At 41.5% G+C, this 18,345-nt stretch overlaps 1 protein-coding gene across 1 annotated transcript in view; it reads right to left on the reverse strand.

Annotated features, from left to right (window-relative positions):
• The window catches only part of LOC133460186 (FRAS1-related extracellular matrix protein 2-like), a 122,774-nt gene that overhangs the window by 37,636 nt on the left and 66,793 nt on the right, over positions 1 to 18,345 (reverse strand). Inside the window, exons 5-6 of the mRNA XM_061740755.1 lie at positions 16,986 to 17,111; positions 14,573 to 14,824 (exon numbers count right to left, since the gene is read on the reverse strand). Coding sequence (XP_061596739.1) covers positions 14,573 to 14,824; positions 16,986 to 17,111 — 378 coding nt within the window. The remainder of the gene's footprint in view (positions 1 to 14,572; positions 14,825 to 16,985; positions 17,112 to 18,345) is intronic.

Here is an 18,345-nt window from a genome sequence, read left to right on the forward strand (position 1 = left end):
CAGGCCGGGGTTCGAACCTGCGACCGCTGCAGGAGGAGGACTGTAGCCTCAGTATATGAGCCGCTGCTTAACCCACTGTGCCACCGAGCGGCCTGTTGAATTACAATTTCCAAAAAGTCGAAATGTCGAGAAAAATTTTGAAATACAATTTTGTGAATAAAGTTGAAATGCTTAGAAAAAAGGCGAAATTTTGACTTTATTCTTGAAATTGTATTTCAAAATTAATCTCGACATTTCGACTTTTCTTTTCAACATTTCGACTTTTTTCTCGAATTGCACAATAAAAAAAATCTTCCCCTCTCAAATATTTTTTCTCCTGCATGGCCCTAATACTCTTCCGTAAGAAACAGATGTAAGGAGAGCTGTATACTTAACTTTGACCTGAGAGGAGGGACAAAATAAGGCTGACCTTTGCATGACAGTGCTTTTCTCACCGTTTACTTTTGCGTTTGAATCCCATCATTTACTTGTTGGAGCTAGATAAAGTCACACAGCAGGGATACAAGTGCAGAAATGTCATACTTTTGTACCATTTGCTTACATATTTTCTTTGGCATTTATAATAATGGGAAGCAGACTGAAAGGTGAATGACAAGTTTAGATATTAAAGCTCTGTCACATGGAATATTATTCTCTCGGAAGCTAAAGATGACAGTTTATCTAAACTGATCTCTGAAGATAACATGTAGTAGTGACATTGGGGGATACTTGTTTTTTTTTTTTAAATGTTTTTTATATTTACGTATTGATATGTGAAAGAGCTTATATTTTGTCCCTTATTACGTCTGTGTTTGACATTCAAATTACATAGCTATGGTTAGAAAAATCAACACAGGTGCCACGTACTTTACTATTCATAGTTTGGGAATCCAGACATGTCCCTTTGACATTTCCTTTTTCTTTTTTTTGTCTGCATACATATGAATGGTTTTTTAATATGTCACATATATTTATCTTATTAATATACTGTGTATATATATATTAATAGATAAGTTGGATTTTTGTTTCCAATTCATTAGAATGGTTTTTTTTGCGATACATAAGGCAGTGAGAACCAAGTGTACCAAGTTAGGTTCCATGTGAATATCTCCCAAGTGACCTAATATGCTTATAGTGGGGCACACTGGAATTCTCTAGTTGATCCATGTGGATAAATTCTCACAAATCTCCGTCCAGAACTTCCGTACCGGTGTACAAAACCATAAAGCATGCATATAATTATCAGGGGTGTTCTCTGTACACTGTGAGCACCGCCTCCCATTTTGAGATCGGAAGAGAGACTGAGTTGTCTATTTTGGACTCTAACCTGTAGAGCTTCGATAGCAACTTTGGGGTGCTTAGGTTCAATAACTCTATTATCTTAGCGGGAAGTTGTAGGTCCAATTGGTTGAGTTTATATTTTTTATTTATTATGGACTTAAGTTGTTGGTACTCTAAAAATGTGTTTCTGCTAATTCCATATTGAACAGTGAGTGTATTAAAAGGTGCAAACTGTCCACTTATGATTACATGCTGTAGATACCGTATTCTTTGGTCTCTCCATTGAGCAAAATTTACCATCTTTTTTATTATTTTTCAGGATGTCTGGGTTGTTCCATATGGGTGTGCGGTCACATGGGAAAAGTGAGACTTTAGCTACTTTAAGGAATTCCCACCAGGCTGTCAGAGTTGAGCTGCTATTAATGCTTTTGAAACATTTATGATGTTTAATGCTTTGACTAATAAATGGTAAATCTGAGATTTCCAGATCATTGCAAAACACTTGCTCTCAGTCCAGCCATTGACTATCTAAAGAATGATTTTTACACCATTTTAAAATATACTGTAATTTATTAACTAAGAAGTAATACTGGAAGTTATGCAAGTCTAAGCCTCCACATTCTTTGGGTTTTTGTAATGTCTTGAAGCTAATACGTGGTGTTTTATTCTTCCACAAGAATTTTGACACATATGAATCCAGTGACTTAAACCAAGAAGGAGGGGGTTTGGATGGTATCATTGAAAAAAAATAGTTTATTTTCGGTTAAAAAAACATAATTTTGATGGTGACAATTCTTCCTATGAGTGAAATGGGAAGAGAGTTCCATCTGGAAAGATCATCTTCTATTTTCTTTCCATTTCCCTGTGACATTTCCGATCGCATTTGACATTTCCCATCTCATCATTTATAGCCAGCGACTGCTATGCTTCTGTGTTACTCATTATAGGCTCCAATAAGATCTTGATCCATCTGAAATTGGCCTTTTACACACCTTTTTTCATACCTTTGAACTAAGCACCATGACTGATGTCTTTGAACAACTAACTTACCAGTTTCTTAATAACCAGCCCCCAGACGTTTCCAGGCGCGTACGCTCAGTTAATGTGGCACACTTGCTTGTATTTTTAAATAAGCTCTGAGTTGTAAGTTTTATTCATTCCCAGTTTTGCAGCATGAGTCCTCCCTCACACATTCAATTCATAAATGATTGAAAGACCCACTAAGTAGTAAGACTGAGAGTCTTCTGAAAGGAAAAACATCAAGTATGAGCAATAAGACTTCATTTATTTTTAACTTGGATATAGGAGTATACACGCTTAACTTTGTATTAATGATCTTCTATAGTTGATTAAGTTACTATGTGATGCAATATTGAGACAACCAGATGCAATCAGCTTTTATTTAAACCCCCCAGCAGATCAAAATGGTTAATGAGAATCCTGTATACTAAATACATTATTATGCCATTTAAAAAAGGTTGGATCATTATGTTAAATATAAATTAAAGCAGAATCCAACAATTTGCCAATCATTTCAAAACTGAAAATGCAAATACACCTCAAATGAAAGTGCAAAGACAATTTACTCTATCAAATGCTAAAACTGACACATTTTATTATCATCATTATATTTTCAATTTAACGCCAGCCATACATCGTGAACTAAGGATTTTTGGTCAAGTGTCTATTGTTGATATAGACTGGGGAAAAATACACTTGCCAGATTATTTATTCATATATATATTGGACCTTTCTGCTGTAAATGTGACAGATATGCCTTATGAGGGTTGGATAGGAGTGAAGTTTAGCCTGCCATCAAATAAGGACGGTGGTACCTATACAGGTGTGCACCAACCCACTTGCAAAACCAATAATAGGATTCAATGTCATTGAAGAGTTAGCACAGACTAACATGACTTCTGATAGAACAGTAGCTATCAAATTTGTGAACAGCCTTGGATCAGCACTGGATGTCGAACATAAAAAGGCAAGAGCAGTATATTCAGTACTGAAAAAGCAGAAAAGCCATTCAGAGTGTAGGACAGCAAGGCTCAGAAGACAGGATGTTATCATTCCAAAACACAAGATGCGATCTGTGGAACACTCAACAAGAACATATTAAAGAAGCAGTATGTGGTACTGGAGCCGAATGAAAACGCACCGTGGCCTGCTGGACTGCAGATAAAGCAGCAAGTAGTGCAGCTACCCAGTGAAGATAAAGCAGCTATCACACTCTGTTTGAACCAATTTCATTTTAGTTTATTCTGCATTTTATTGTAAAGCACTTTGTGATTCTATCTGCAAAAAGCGCTATAGAAATAAAGATTGATACTGAACAGAAATATACTTGGCTGGTTATGTGCATGTTATTTAAGAATACTGAGGTAAGAGCCCCAGATGCAGCAGCTGAGCCAGAAAATGAAAATGGTGGTCGGAAGCCATGTCAGGAAACAACAGAGGAAAAGTGTAATGGAAGCAAACCTGAAAAACAACTACTTGGCCACAGCCAAGTCCCAGTCCCACGCCACAGCCAAGTCCCAGTCCCACGCCACAGCCAAGTTCAAGTCCCACGCCACAGCCAAGTCCAAGTCCCCACGCCACAGCCAAGTCCAAGTCCAAGTCCCACGCCACAGCCAAGTCCAAGTCCCACGCCACAGCCAAATCCAAGTCCCACACCACAGACAAGTCCAAGTCTAAGTCCCACGCCACAGCCAAGTCCAAGTCCCACGCCACAGCCAAATCCAAGTCCCACACCACAGACAAGTCCAAGTCCCACGCCACAGCCAAGTCCAAGTCCCACGCCACTGCCAAGTTCAAGTCCCACGCCACAGTCAAGTTCAAGTCCCACGCCACAGCCAAGTCCAAGTCCCCACGCCACAGCCAAGTCCAAGTCCAAGTCCCACGCCACAGCCAAGTCCAAGTCCCACGCCACAGCCAAATCCAAGTCCCACACCACAGACAAGTCCAAGTCTAAGTCCCACGCCACAGCCAAGTCCAAGTCCCACGCCACAGCCAAGTCCAAGTCCCACACCACAGACAAGTCCAAGTCCCACGCCACAGCCAAGTCCAAGTCCCACGCCACAGTCAAGTTCAAGTCCCACGCCACAGTCAAGTCCAAGTCCCACGCCACATTCAAGTCCAAGTCCCACGCCACAGTCAAGTCCAAGTCCCACGCCACAGCCAAGTCCAAGTCCCACGCCACAGCCAAGTCCCAGTCCCACGCCACAGCCAAGTCCAAGTCCCACGCCACAGCCAAGTCCAAGTCCCACGCCACTGCCAAGTTCAAGTCCCACGCCACAGTCAAGTCCAAGTCCCACGCCACAGCCAAGTCCAAGTCCCCAGGCCACAGCCAAGTCCAAGTCCAAGTCCCACGCCACAGCCAAGTCCAAGTCCCACGCCACAGCCAAATCCAAGTCCCACACCACAGACAAGTCCAAGTCCCACGCCACAGCCAAGTCCAAGTCCAAGTCCCACGCCACAGCCAAGTCCAAGTCCCACGCCACAGCCAAGTCCAAGTCCCACACCACAGACAAGTCCAAGTCCCACGCCACAGCCAAGTCCAAGTCCCACGCCACTGCCAAGTTCAAGTTCCACGCCACAGTCAAGTTCAAGTCCCACGCCACAGTCAAGTCCAAGTCCCACGCCACTGCCAAGTCCAAGTCCCACGCCACTGCCAAGTGCAAGTCCCAAGCCACAGCCCAGGCCAAGGTCCACGCCAAGGCCCAAGCCTAGGCCTCGAGGACGGCCTCCTGAACTGTCTCGCCGTTCGGCCCGGCCCCGAGGGCGACCCCCTGAACTGTCTCGCCGGTCTGCCCGGCCCCGAGGGCGGCCCCCCGAACTTTGGCCGTGTGTTGGGCTGGCCAAGTCCAGAGTGTCATGCCGAATATGCCGAGAAATGGCAAGAGTCAATGCGGGAAGCTTATAACATTGCACAGGAAAACATGAGGAAAGCTGGTGGGAGAGGACAAAAACACTACAACCAGAGAAAATGGAGTTCTGTTCTTGAACCTGAAGACCATGTATTGATCCAGAACCTATCTGAAAAGAAGAGGACCAGGAAAGATACGTGCTTACTGCGAAAACAAAGTACATGTAGCCAAAGAAAGAAGAGGAACAAGTGGTCCAGTGTATGTTGTAAAACCTCTGGACGGAGAAGGTAGAGAGAGAACTCTACACCTGAAACCTTCTATTGCCTTGTCCTTACCTTGGTGACGCACAGGCTACCAGGCACCTAAATAAGGACAGAATGCTTGAAAGGAAAATCACACAAAAGCAAAAGGAAAGGCTCAAGTTCAAGACTCAGGGTTCAAGTGTGGAGGAAAACACAATATGGGAGCCAAGACAGAGGGAAAACATGCACCATAATCCTCACACTCCTGTATTCAAGGCCATAGACGGAAAACACCCGAGCAGAGAAAACCAGGCTGAGAAACTCATTCATGAAGAAAGAAGCCAGCCACAAGATGAAAATAGTATCACACGTGATTATGGTCAAACAGAGGAGTTACAACACACAGGGGATATTCAGGAGCAGAAGATGAGTTCAGACTCAGAGTCAGAAGTTCCTGAACCAGAATGAAGCTGATGTTGAAAGGGCGAGACGTCCTACGAGAACACGTCGACCAAGATGTATCCTGACCTATGATGAATTAGGGAAACCTAGTGTCACATCCTTAAGAAAGTAGATACAGTAACAGCTAGAGTTCAGAGTCAGTGACAGAGCTAATACTATATGTTAATTTGGAAGTTCATCCATTTGAATCAATGTGTTTAAGAATACAGTTACAATAATTCATTAGTCATTTTCAGAAATTCATTTTTTGAGACTAATGGCACTTTTCCACTAGTACCTACTCAGCCCGACTCGACACCCTTCTACTCGGTTTGACGCCTATGCTGAGTAGATACTTTTCTGTTACTACTCTGCCGAGGTTCTAAGCGGCTGAGTCGGGCTACATTTGACATCATCACACTACATGCCACTGATTAGTCAGGCGGTTGGCCAATCAGATGTCTGAGTCAGGATGTGACATTATTTCAAGTGCGACTTGCGGCTTCTTGTTCATTTTTTTCGAAGAACAATGGCAGCGCAGAAATCTGTTTTGTGGTCAAATCCCGACATGGAGACCTTCTTAAACCTGGTGGCTGAGGAAAATATCCAGAGAGAGCTAGATGGGGCCACGAGGAATTAAATAATATAACAGGAGCTTTCTCAGTCCATGTCTGCTCAAGGCTACAAACGTCACAGCAGCTTCGCTCCAACCTGCCTACAGTGTACTTCTGATCTGGGTATTGAAAAGAAACAAGGGCATATTAGAGACCTGCGCGGGACTGTTTTCTTCATCCTGCTTCCGCTGAATTTCTGACCATTATTGCCCGCAACGTGTGTGTTCCACTCCCGCCCGCTCCCACAAAACTCTGAGAATTCATGCCTGCACAATAATAGATTTAGAATAGATTTTTTGCATTGATTTGGTGTCTTCTCCCGTCCCGCAAGAGAAATGTCCCAGACAAATCCATCTGATTTAATGTTAACATCATCATTGTGGAACTTCATGGATAATTGACAGTTCATAGGTCACCTGACTGAAAGTTAGATGCAAATCCATCATTGTCATCACACAAGCTATTTCGCGCATGCATTAGTTATGTGATTGAGGTTATAGCAATGAGAGTAGCTGTTAGTGGCTCAAATACTGTAACACTAATAAATAACATAAAATAAACAAAGTTAACAAATGAAACAAATTAACTTAACAAATGAATCACTTGGCCATTACAATGCTGTGGAGGAAGAGAATGCTGCCCAATCCCGTGTCTCTCTTCCAAAATGCTCCACAGACACTAAATGCAGTTTCTCCAAATATCCTACTTGCCTTGCTTTGTCTTTGTTTTGTAAAGACCTTGTTTGAGGTTCATTTCCACGTCATTGATTTCCATCTTGTCGCTAGACTACATCCCGATCCCGAGGTATTTTTTTTAGCCGCCCACAGCAAAGTTCAAACCGCCTGCTCCCGCCAGATTTGTGTTGGGTCCCGCGGGGACCCAATCCCAATGCAGCCCTCTACACCATATGTCTCGGCTGGCCTGGGAACGTCTCAGACTGCCCTCGGGAAAGCTGGAGGAAGTGTCTGGGGTGAGGGAAGTCTGGGCATCTCTGCTAAGACTGCTGCCCCCGCGACCCAGAACGGATGAGCGGAAGAAAATGGATGGATAAACCAAAACGTAGAAACACTAGACCTACGAGCCCCTGCGTCTGCACCAGCCACCATCTTGATTCCCATGCCTCTGCTGTTACACGTAAATAATTTCGTCAACTGGCATTCAAGTACAGACACAGTGCAATTTTACAAGTTTGTGGTAATGATTCGTTACCACAGCTAAAAAAAACAAAAAATTCCTTGGTGTAACATTACCAAGAATACAAATAATGCAGTTTTTTTTAATACAAGAGGCTGCATTGTATAGACCCTCCAGGAATCCGCGATTCCGTGATCGCGGAATTTTTCGCGGATTTCACGGCTGTCCGTGGATTTACAGACCTTCCGTGGATTTCAATGTCTGGTGCAGAAAAATCACTTTTACTGGGGTTAATATTGCATATGTCCGCGCTGAATATGCGAATTATGCGGGGCTCGCTTGATTTCACCGCATCATCGCCGCATTTTCGCATAAAGTTTGGAAAAAGGGGGGAGTGTTGTGAGTGACACGTCGGGACCCCCGGTCGCGACGTGCGGGACCCGCCCGGGGACCTCCGCACCCCTCGCAGAAACCGCCACCCCCCAAACAGCAGCTCTCACCCGCGGGGGTGAGAGGAAAAAGAGAGCCGTCTCCGTCCAGCGCGGGGGGCGCGGTTGCCGGGGGACTCGGGATCCGCGCTGACTGCGCACCACTGCGCCTGCGAGGGCCCGCGGAGGCGGACACACGTTCCCATCCACTTGGGGGAGCTTGGCGGACGCGTGGGGTGACGGAGCTCTGTCTCGTCCCCCTCGACGCGCCGGTGCGCCCGGCAATCACCCGAGCACTGAGCCGCGGGCTGGAGGGAGAGAGACGGCCGGCCTCCGGGCCGCCCCCGCCCCTCTCCTCTCCACCTGCGCTCTCCTTTTTTTTTTCTCTTACGACCTCAGATCAGACGAGACAACCTGCTGAATTTAAGAGGGAAGAGCTCAGCGCCGAATCCGCAACTTCCTGCATATTTCGCATATTTTGCAACCACGAGTTCCCGCATATTCCACAACTTCCAGCATATTCCGCAATTTCATCGCATAAAAGCACATAAAAAACCCGCACATTTAATCGCATAATCAATGATTTTAGCCCGCAAAATCAATGATTTTAGCCCGCGGAATCAAGGATTTTAGCCCGCAAAATCAAGGATTTTAGCCCGCGTTTTTCTGGAGGGTCTAATTGTAGGATATCAAGAGCCGAGCTCATGTATTAAGAGTTCACTTACAATAAGCTACAGAAAACTTTAGAAAACCAATATCTGATGCAACAAAGAAAAATGAGCTAAAACTCAAAAGAGAAAATAAACAAGACCCAGAAAAACACTTATCTTCAATCAGACCTAATTGGTATTACGACAAGTGTTTTTTTTTGTAAATTATACATGTGCCATTCTGCAGGCTAAAAGGGAGGGAGCATTTTCATCATTATCAGCACCAGTTCACAAACCAGCATTCATGATGCCATGGCACACATTAGCACAGGTTAGTGCATTAATAATACCGTACGGCATATTCATGTTTTGCATTGACAGTTGCTACAATATACATGTAGATTACCTCTTTATCATTAATTTTTTTTTTCAATTATTTTTGGAAGAATATGCCAAACCACATTCTGCACAAACTACAGCACCTCCAATAGGAGACCCTGAACTGAACTTTGCCTGCCTGCAATCCAGAGCTGAAAACAACAGATTCATTGTTATTGTCTCATAACTGTTGTAGGAAGTTCCTCTGTTTTGTATTTGCAGTACAGGCAAACCATTTGTGATGCAGCTGTATGACAATTGTTTAAAAGGATGTTGCTGTACAATGATCAGGCAACATAAGCGCTTGGTTATTGGACACTGAACCTGCCATTATAATATGACTTGAAAACATAGGCTTGGAAACAACTGATCTTGGCCGGGTTTCCCAGATCAGTTAAGTAGCTCTTAACAGCGAAAGACTTCTTTCAAACCTTCTTAAGGAGCCTGTGAAAGAAAATTGCGTTTCCCAGAGTTGCTCTTAGCTTAAGTATCTCTTTCATTAAGAAGGAAATGAAAGATGCTGCTGACCCAGTCTTTTCAACCATCTTAGTGAACAAAGACTCACAGATCCAGCCGCGTCAGGCAAATCCATATCACACCAAGCAATGAGATATTAAAACAATACACCCCGCACAAATTTTTATCTATTTTATACTTTAGATTTATATTGTTTAGCATTCATTGGTGACAGCAAAGGGAAAAAAAGAAAAATAAGGAATAACAAGTGTGTTCCTGTATATGTTTTATGCATTACGCACAAATAAAACGATCATCATGAATATCATTTATTTGATAATTTGGCTGCTATACAGCATGTTCTCGCTGCAAATCAACCGCGTCACCGTGCGCGAAGCAGAACTGTTTTTATGAACGCATTGGTGTGTCAGCACTTCAATCCCCTGGACGTGCTGTCGGACCGGGCTGTCCAGGCAGCCGTGACACCGATCCTCCTGCCCGAGCCCGAGCCCTAGCCCACATGTGTGATGACAGGGAATTAGTGCATTGAGGAGCAGCGCTGCGTGACTCCACCATGTTGTGCTAGTTACTGAAAAATAGTAACTAGTTACCATTACTAGTTACTTCATTAAAAGGTAACTCAGTAACTCAGCTACTTAGACCAAAAAGTAATGCGTTACTATGAAAAGTAACTTTTTAGTTACTTTAAATAAAAACATTATTTTAAATGCTCCCATTTCATGCCCCTCTAGCCTTCATTTCAGCAGGTCCTGTATGGATTTACATTGTGCATCGTGTTCTGCATTCTAAACAGTCTCCCCGCTTCTTCACTTCCTGTATCAATAACGTTGGTTGCTTAGCAACAAGCTGAGAACGGCCAATGAGCTTCAGCAGCAGCTCAAGAACGGGACTCTTTGATGAATCGTTCATTACAGTCCTCAAATATAATAATAACCAATGGTGGCATGTCGGTTTATAAGAATCTTTTTGCCCAGAAGAAAAAAGAGCGAAGACAACGACCCATAACTATTTTCTTCTCTTGAAAAAACACACCTGCACCGCGGGGTTTAGGAGAAAAAGACGCTACAGTGCGAGTCGGGATGCAGCAGCTCAGAAGAGCAGTGGAATACGTGCGAGGCGGGGATGATCTCTGCAATTTGAAGCCCTCTATAATTGTAAAAAGAATTTCACTTATCACGGGTTCTTTTTGGAACATAACACCTGCGAAAAACCAGGGATTGCTGTAATTCCACGTTGCGAAACTCGCCTTTTCTTGGCTCGCCATGACCGTCATGTTTTTGAACGCACACACACTACGTTTCCTCCAGTCTCCGCGTGTGGGGAAAAAAAGCTTCACTGTAGCTGCAGAAATAACGGAGTAACGCACCGTTTGGTAGCGGTAATTGCGTGACTGAATTTAAAAAGTAAAAACAATACATTTCCTCATTATTCTCTACCAAGACTACTTCTTATTTAGTTGCAGTCTTGTTTTCATCATGAAAAAGGGTCATTGAATTATATTTATCATCTTAATCTTTCATTATAACGCACAGGCAGCAGGGAATTAGTGCGTTAGGTAGCAGTGCTGCATGTGAAAATGCGTTGATAGTGATCGGTGATCGATTTGCCTGGCATCGATTGATTCGTTTCAGAACCGGACAGCTCCTCCAAAGAGCTTCTAAAAGAGCGAAACTAAAGAACAGTGTTAAGAAGTCATCTGGGAAACACCCGTATCTTAGGGTTCTCTCTTAGTTGAAACCTTCTTTGAACCTCTCTTAAGTCCTTAAGAGAGGTTGGATCTGGGAAACCCGGCCCTTATCATTCATATAATATAACAGCTACAGAGTAACATAAAGCTTTCTGCTGCTTCACTCTATCAATTCTACTTGAGATGTAAACACAACCAGAGAAAAGGCCTATAAAAGGTTTATTTTCATTCTGTGAGCTCCCATGTTACCATAACCCAAAGAGAGCCCCTTAAAGTGCTTGGTCAAAATATGTTTTATGACAAATGAGCCCCTGAACTGTGGAGCAGCTGATTATTAGCCTCTATTAACCCAGAGTAGTAACATTATTAATTTCCAAACTAGAGGAAACCAGTTTCGTCAGTTATGAAACTCTTGCAGTGTTATTAAAAGAACAGGTGATGTAACGCGGTGCCCTGTTTCAAAATCAGAAACATGCATATATTTTAACAGAACAATAACACTCAGTTTCAGCTTCTGGCATATCACCTTTACTATTTCAATTTATTCCATGATTTATGAGATTCGCAAAACTTTGCAATCTGCTTTTCTTTTCTCTTTTCAGTCAGCATTGCAGGTATTTTTTGAAAACAGGGTTATAAATAAAAGCTTTAGAAAGAGCTGTCCTCCTGTTACTCCAGAAGCCAGGCCTTTTCTTTGTCTTTCCTGTATAGTTTTATTTCTTCTTTTTTCACATTGTATGACATCTAAATATAGAATCCACTTTCCTGTCACAGTATACTACAAAAAATGAGGTCAGTTTCTGCGGAAGAACACTAAAATAGAAAGCAGATTTGGGTTTATACTTCTAGAGCATCATAACCAGTGGAAACATTTACAGTTACACTATATATACTACATGTGGGACAGACAGTATTAAGTAGATGTATGGGGCTTAAAAACAACCTCAGTATGCAGGAGGATATAACTTCAAAAAGAATATCTCTGTGGCTCCAATGATGTGAATTCAAGCCTTTGTCCTATTATTACAGCTTTTCATCAGCATGTCCTGGTCCTCAAACATCTGATGCGTTGCTGGACGAGACCTGAGCCACCCTACCTTAATTAACATATATGTCTCTTACTCATGTATAGAGGGAATGTGCATGACGTCACAGATGCAACTTCACAGCGGGTTACACCCACTGAGTGTCAGAAAGACTGAGTCGCAGAACGACTGAGTGGCAGCGTAAACTTTCAGTTTGAGCGATCGACTGTACTCATAGATTTAGCAGGAAATCTGAGTTATCGTTTTACAGACTGCTGAAAAATAAGCTTAAGAGAGACAAATGGATCGCTGCAACTTGCAGAAACAACTGGATTCCAGGCACCGAAACGTGGATTTGCGGTTCCCATTTTGTATCAGGTAATGTTGGATTTTTGGGTAGCTAACATTAAACGGTAAAATCATAAAGTTCGGTGTCCTCATCATCAATTTCGCCAACAAATCCTGCCTTGAAGTCGGACCAAGCGTCAAGACTTTTGTAAGCCTTCAAGCTTTGCTTCGTGTATTTCCCCGGCGTAGAAATTAAGTACATATAAATATCAGGAAACTGGATTTGTGGCCAAATATTAATGTCCATGGACCACTGGTTCTTGGTAACTGTACCAAATATTAATGTCCATGGACCACTGGTTCTTGGTAACTGTACCAAATATTGATGTCCATGGACCACTGGTTCTTGGGGTAACTGTACGGGTCACTGTCAAGTCCAACTGCCTTTGATTTAAGCCGATAATCAGCTGTTATCCCGTCTTCTCCACTAGTTGCAGCTGTTTTTGCCACTCAGTGCGAGTAAGGGGGCTGGTGCAGTGGGGAAGTGACGTCGATACAGACCCATATGCCAGAGCCGGGTCTATGGAGGCTTTCCTGGACCAGGATTCAACCCCCTCTTTTTGTCAAAGTTGATGAAAATATCACCAAAAGAGGAGGAACTGTAACAGAGACAAAAGTGCCTGCACGACATGTACACCCAGCAAGACTGAAGAAGCGGATGAAATCAAAGACCTACGAGTGGCTAGAAAAAAGGCTCGTCTGAGAGACAGCATGGAGACACTGTAAAGACTCATTTCTAAGAAAGTAAAAACACCTTGTTTTTAAAAAATTAGAAGGCTATTTTAGACTAATTTTACCAAGTTCAACAATTCTAGTCAATACATTTTTGTTAGCCCATTGGCATAGATACGTTTGTTTAAAATAAAAGAGTTTTGACTAGATTCAGGAAAATTAGGCTTATTTCTAGAGGTGCTGTTTTTGCAGCGTAATCATGGCAGCACAAGAACAGGCCCGGAGCACAAGAGCAATAAAGGCCAGGTCTACGGCAGCGGGCCGGACCCCCGGTGCCGGTGGTGTAAAGCTGCCCCGGAGACAGTGCAGCTCATAATCGCAGAGTTTAACATGCAGGCAGGTCTTAGACAGAACACCATTACCAAGTGTCTCCACACAGGATTATCTGTGCTGTGATTGTGTTGTAATATATATATGTATCTTTACTCTATCCCTCAGTGGATTTATGCTGCCTGAGAGAATCACTTCCTGCTACAGTTCTTAAATAAATATATATACCGGTATATATGTAGAGATGTTTTTTAATCCTGTATGGCGGCTTTTGTCCTCGGTGTTGAACTTGAGCTTGATCTATGTTTCTTTGTAGCCGGTCTGCATGCAGCCTATGTCATAGTTGGCGTTTGTTGTTGTTTTTGTCACTTTTTAATTAGAAGACCAAACTTTGCTGTAGCTTGCAGCACTGAGCTTTTCTGACTGACTTTATGTACACAATACATGGGAATGGACCAAATAGAGCATATCTACATGAGCTGGAGGTAATAAATGTCAAGCAACAATAATCTATCTTATCTAATCCAGCATTGGCAAATATGACTTTTACCCTGACAATCTATCGCCTGGCATTTAGCAAAACTTTGAGCAGAGGCACCAGTCTATTGGGCACGTAAAAAAAAAAAGAAAATAATAAATAAATAAATACATTTTATATATATATATATATATATATATATATATATATATATATATATATATATATATATATATATATATATATATATATATATATATATAGTTATTAAAATATATGATATATACTATATATTAAAAATGCATATATATATGCCTCAAGTTTTTACCAACATGGTATTAACCATTAATATATATGCAGACAAAGTAAAAAAAAAACAAAAAAAAACAACCTCATATCTAACTTTCAAGAAAGGTATATCCTTAGTTCCAACGATGCTGTAACTGAATAGAACCAGACAAGCAAGATGCCTGATGTTGTCTTGATGGAGAGGTTAATATGGCTGGTGACAAACGTAGCTAATCATCTGCATTGCTTACCGTCATCAATATCTTCTAAGATGTTGACCTTAGTGGTGGGATAGTGCTTGCTCACGCGCCCCCCGACAGGCAGGGACAGGGTCAAATTGAAGCTCTCTTCCGCTTCGTACAGCGAGTCGTCAATGACGACGACTCGACACAGCTTTTCCCTCTCCCCCGGGTCAAAGTGAAGGAGGCTGCCGTGCTCCTCTGGACGCGAGATGAAGTCCGAGTACGAGAGAACGGTGGTGGGGAGAGTCCCTGTGGCAGAACCTGGAGAAGAACCAGAAAGGATCGCACACATCTATGAGGAGTTTCAGGAGAAATGAATGAACAATATCCAGAAGATCAAATAGATTTGAAATGGCATCATGACATCTGCACATGTGCTGTTTTACTGATTATGGGATGAGCTTCAGTTTAAAAGTTTCTCTTACTCATGCAGTTATTCATACACTAGCACTATCCATTTAAGCTGTTTAGCAAAACCTATTTAGTTGCTGTTATATGATAAAGATGGGCCCAAATGCTTAACTAATTTGATGGATTTCACATTAAACAGCTCTTTCATTTTCAAGGGCTCAAATATAACAGGATAAATCACTCAGGAGCTTTTGAAGCTCAGGTTCAGGCAATTTCTTCATTACATATCCATCAATTAAGCATGCAAACAACCTCAAGTTGATTAGGAACCCATTCAGACAATTCAGAGTTAATTTAGAACAACTCGGGGGCAGTTAATAGAAACAATAAACTATTGAATATGGCACAACGTTGGCAGGTACGTTTTCTTGTTGAAAGTGGTGGGTTTTTACTTGGATTTGGAAAGGCATTTAATTTTTTTCTTCTACCAGAAGTGCATTTGTCAGTGAAGGGGACAGGGGAATGTGGGGACTCCTCTCCCACATCTGGACTCAATATCCGACAATCGGGTCCAAAGGAGGAGCAGTCTTAGAGACACAGACCCCCCCCATGCAGGGCACCAACTGTTGGTGCCGGTTCCGTCCGGATATAAAAGGTACGGGAGCATCAAAACCCACACAAACAGACTGAGACACAGTTTCTTCCCCCAGAGCTGTAAAATCCATCACACCATCTACCCACCCACCCATAGACTGATCTGTATGGAAGAGAATTAGGGCCATGCAGGAGAAAAAATATTTGAGAGGGGAAGATTTTTTTTTATTGTGCACTTCGAGAAACAAGTCGAAATGTCGAGAGAAAAGTTGAAATGTCGAGGTTAATGTTGAAATTCAAGTTCGAGAAAAAAGGCGAAATGTCGACGTTAATGTTGAAATACAATTTCAAGAAAAAAGTTGAAATTTTGTGAATAAAGTCAAAATTTCACCTTTTTTCTCAACATTTCGAATTTTTTCCCGACATTTCGACTTTTTCTCGAAGTGTGTAATGAAAAAAAAATCTTCCTCCTCTAAAATATTATTTTTATTTTTCTCCTGCCTGGCCCTAATACCTTCCACAGATCTGAACTTTATTTACTTTGACTATTTTTATTCTATTTTTGTATTGATTTAGATATGTTATACTTGTGCCTGTGTCTTTTTGTGCATCCTGAACAAAATGTCATTATGTCTGCATCGTGACAATAAAAATTATTGATTGGTTCTTGAATTCTTTTACCTGCACATTGTTTTGAGCTGTTCCAACCTACTTCCGTTCATGGAAATAAAATACAGAGACTACATTAGATGTACAAAAACTCTGTTAAAAAGACAGTCCAGCCCTGGAGCAGTGTTCTTGGGACATATTTATAAAGCATTAACTTGCACAAGAATGATGAGACTAAAATATCCCAGAGAGAATCCTTAGAAAAGCTTGTAATCGGACGTGAACAAAATCATCTGTAAAACACGAGGAGGCAGTGCAATATCACGCAATATCATTTATACCTTCTACAGGTTCAAAGTCTCAAGCATTCATTTATATTCAACATTTATATTCTGTATTCAACATTTACACCACAGCTGAATAGACAGAATTAAGAGCCTTAAAAAGGGCTTTAATTTGAATGCAGCTGATATTCATTACATACCTGAGTCTTAAATGTTTCAGCAAACAGCTGCATCCACAATTTTCCCCATTTAGCTGTTTTCATTTTAATTAGGAACTAAATTTGGTGTAAAATCTTAAATAATCAGAATTTGAAAATATTGAGGAAGCTGAACATCAACTTTTCAGCAAAAAATATGTATTTATTTCTGTAAAAATGTATTAAACTGAAATTTCTACTTTAGGTTTGACCTTGAATCACTGCATAAAGTCAGATGTTCTACTTGTTTTAATGAGGAGAGTTTTGAGAACCCATCCCTGCACCATCTTTGAGAATTATATTCCTTTTTTAAAAATCTACACCCAAAATCCCTGGATGAAATGAGAGAGACATGGCAGAAAAGGAGGACAAATTCTGATCCATTACCCTGTTGTGTGTAGCAAACCACCATGAGCTCCTGGCTAACGTCTCCGCTGCGGTGTACTGGGATGAATAGCTCCCCAGCATCCTCCTCTACTGAATACATCTGCTCAGGGAAGAACACACTGGACTCTGTGTGGAAGAGCAAGGAAAAAGAGAGAGCAGATGGAGAAGAAAGCAGAAAAAAGTTAAGGGCAATGATATGTATAACAATTTGCAATAATCCAAAAAACATTAGGCTACAAAGGACTGGTGCATTTTTTCTGGCTCTGCATTAGTAGGTAAGCAGCTCATAGCTCTTTGCTCTTTATTTGATTTTTTTATCTGCAAGGAGAGAAATTCATACTCCAAAACTAGTTCTCTAACATTTTGTTTTTCTGTTTTGATGCAACCGGATGGGTTCTTCCATACAGGACTGTTTCAGAAAATTAGAATATTGTAATAAAGTCCTTTATTTTCTGTAATGCAATTAAAAAAACAAAAATGTCATACATTCTGGATTCATTACAAATCAACTGAAATATTTCAAGCCTTTTATTATTTTAATATTGCTGATTATGGTTTACAGTTTAAGATTAAGATTCCCAGAATATTCTAATTTTTTGAGATAGGATATTTGAGTTTTCTTAAGCTGTAAGCCATGATCAGCAATATTAAAATAATAAAAGGCTTGCAATATTTCAGTTGATTTTTAATGAATCCAAAATGTATGACATTTTTGCATTACATAAAATAAAAGGACTTTATCACAATATTCACATTTTCTGAGACAGTCCTGTAAGTTTTCTCTTTCATATTGTTCTACAGACGATTCCATCTTTAGGCCGCTGAGTTCATCACACGGCGTATATCACTGGGGAGTTTGGCTCATCAACTCCCACATACACAGCAGGGTCAACCACCTACTTATTTTCCTTCCCCACACCTCCGTGTCTCCTGACTGGAGTTTGTGATTGAGTGAGAGCTTCAAAGTCAGTGAAAGCATCATCTATCAAAGCACAAAAAACTTGCAATTATTGTGTAAACAGAAAAGTTGAAGCGACTTTCCAGAGATGCACTGGGGATGATAAAAGTACTAAGAAACTGGATGAGACTTCACTTTGATGGAGTTCTTTTTGGGGTTTGTCCCCACCCACCGTGAGACACTGACTACGTTTACATGCAGTCAAAATTCGGGTTAAGGTCAATATTCCGGTTACTGAAACATTGGGAATAATCTTTTTCCATGCGTGAGGAAACAGGGTTATCCCTGTATACATGGTAATTAATCATTTGGGATATCTGGATCAAACCAGCGATGCACGGAGAACGTGATGACGCAATTCCCGTCATTTCCGCTTCTTCTTCCTGTATCCAAATCCAAAAC

This window comes from Cololabis saira, chromosome 14, assembly GCF_033807715.1.
Source record: "Cololabis saira isolate AMF1-May2022 chromosome 14, fColSai1.1, whole genome shotgun sequence".
NCBI classification, from domain to species: Eukaryota; Metazoa; Chordata; class Actinopteri; order Beloniformes; family Belonidae; genus Cololabis; species Cololabis saira.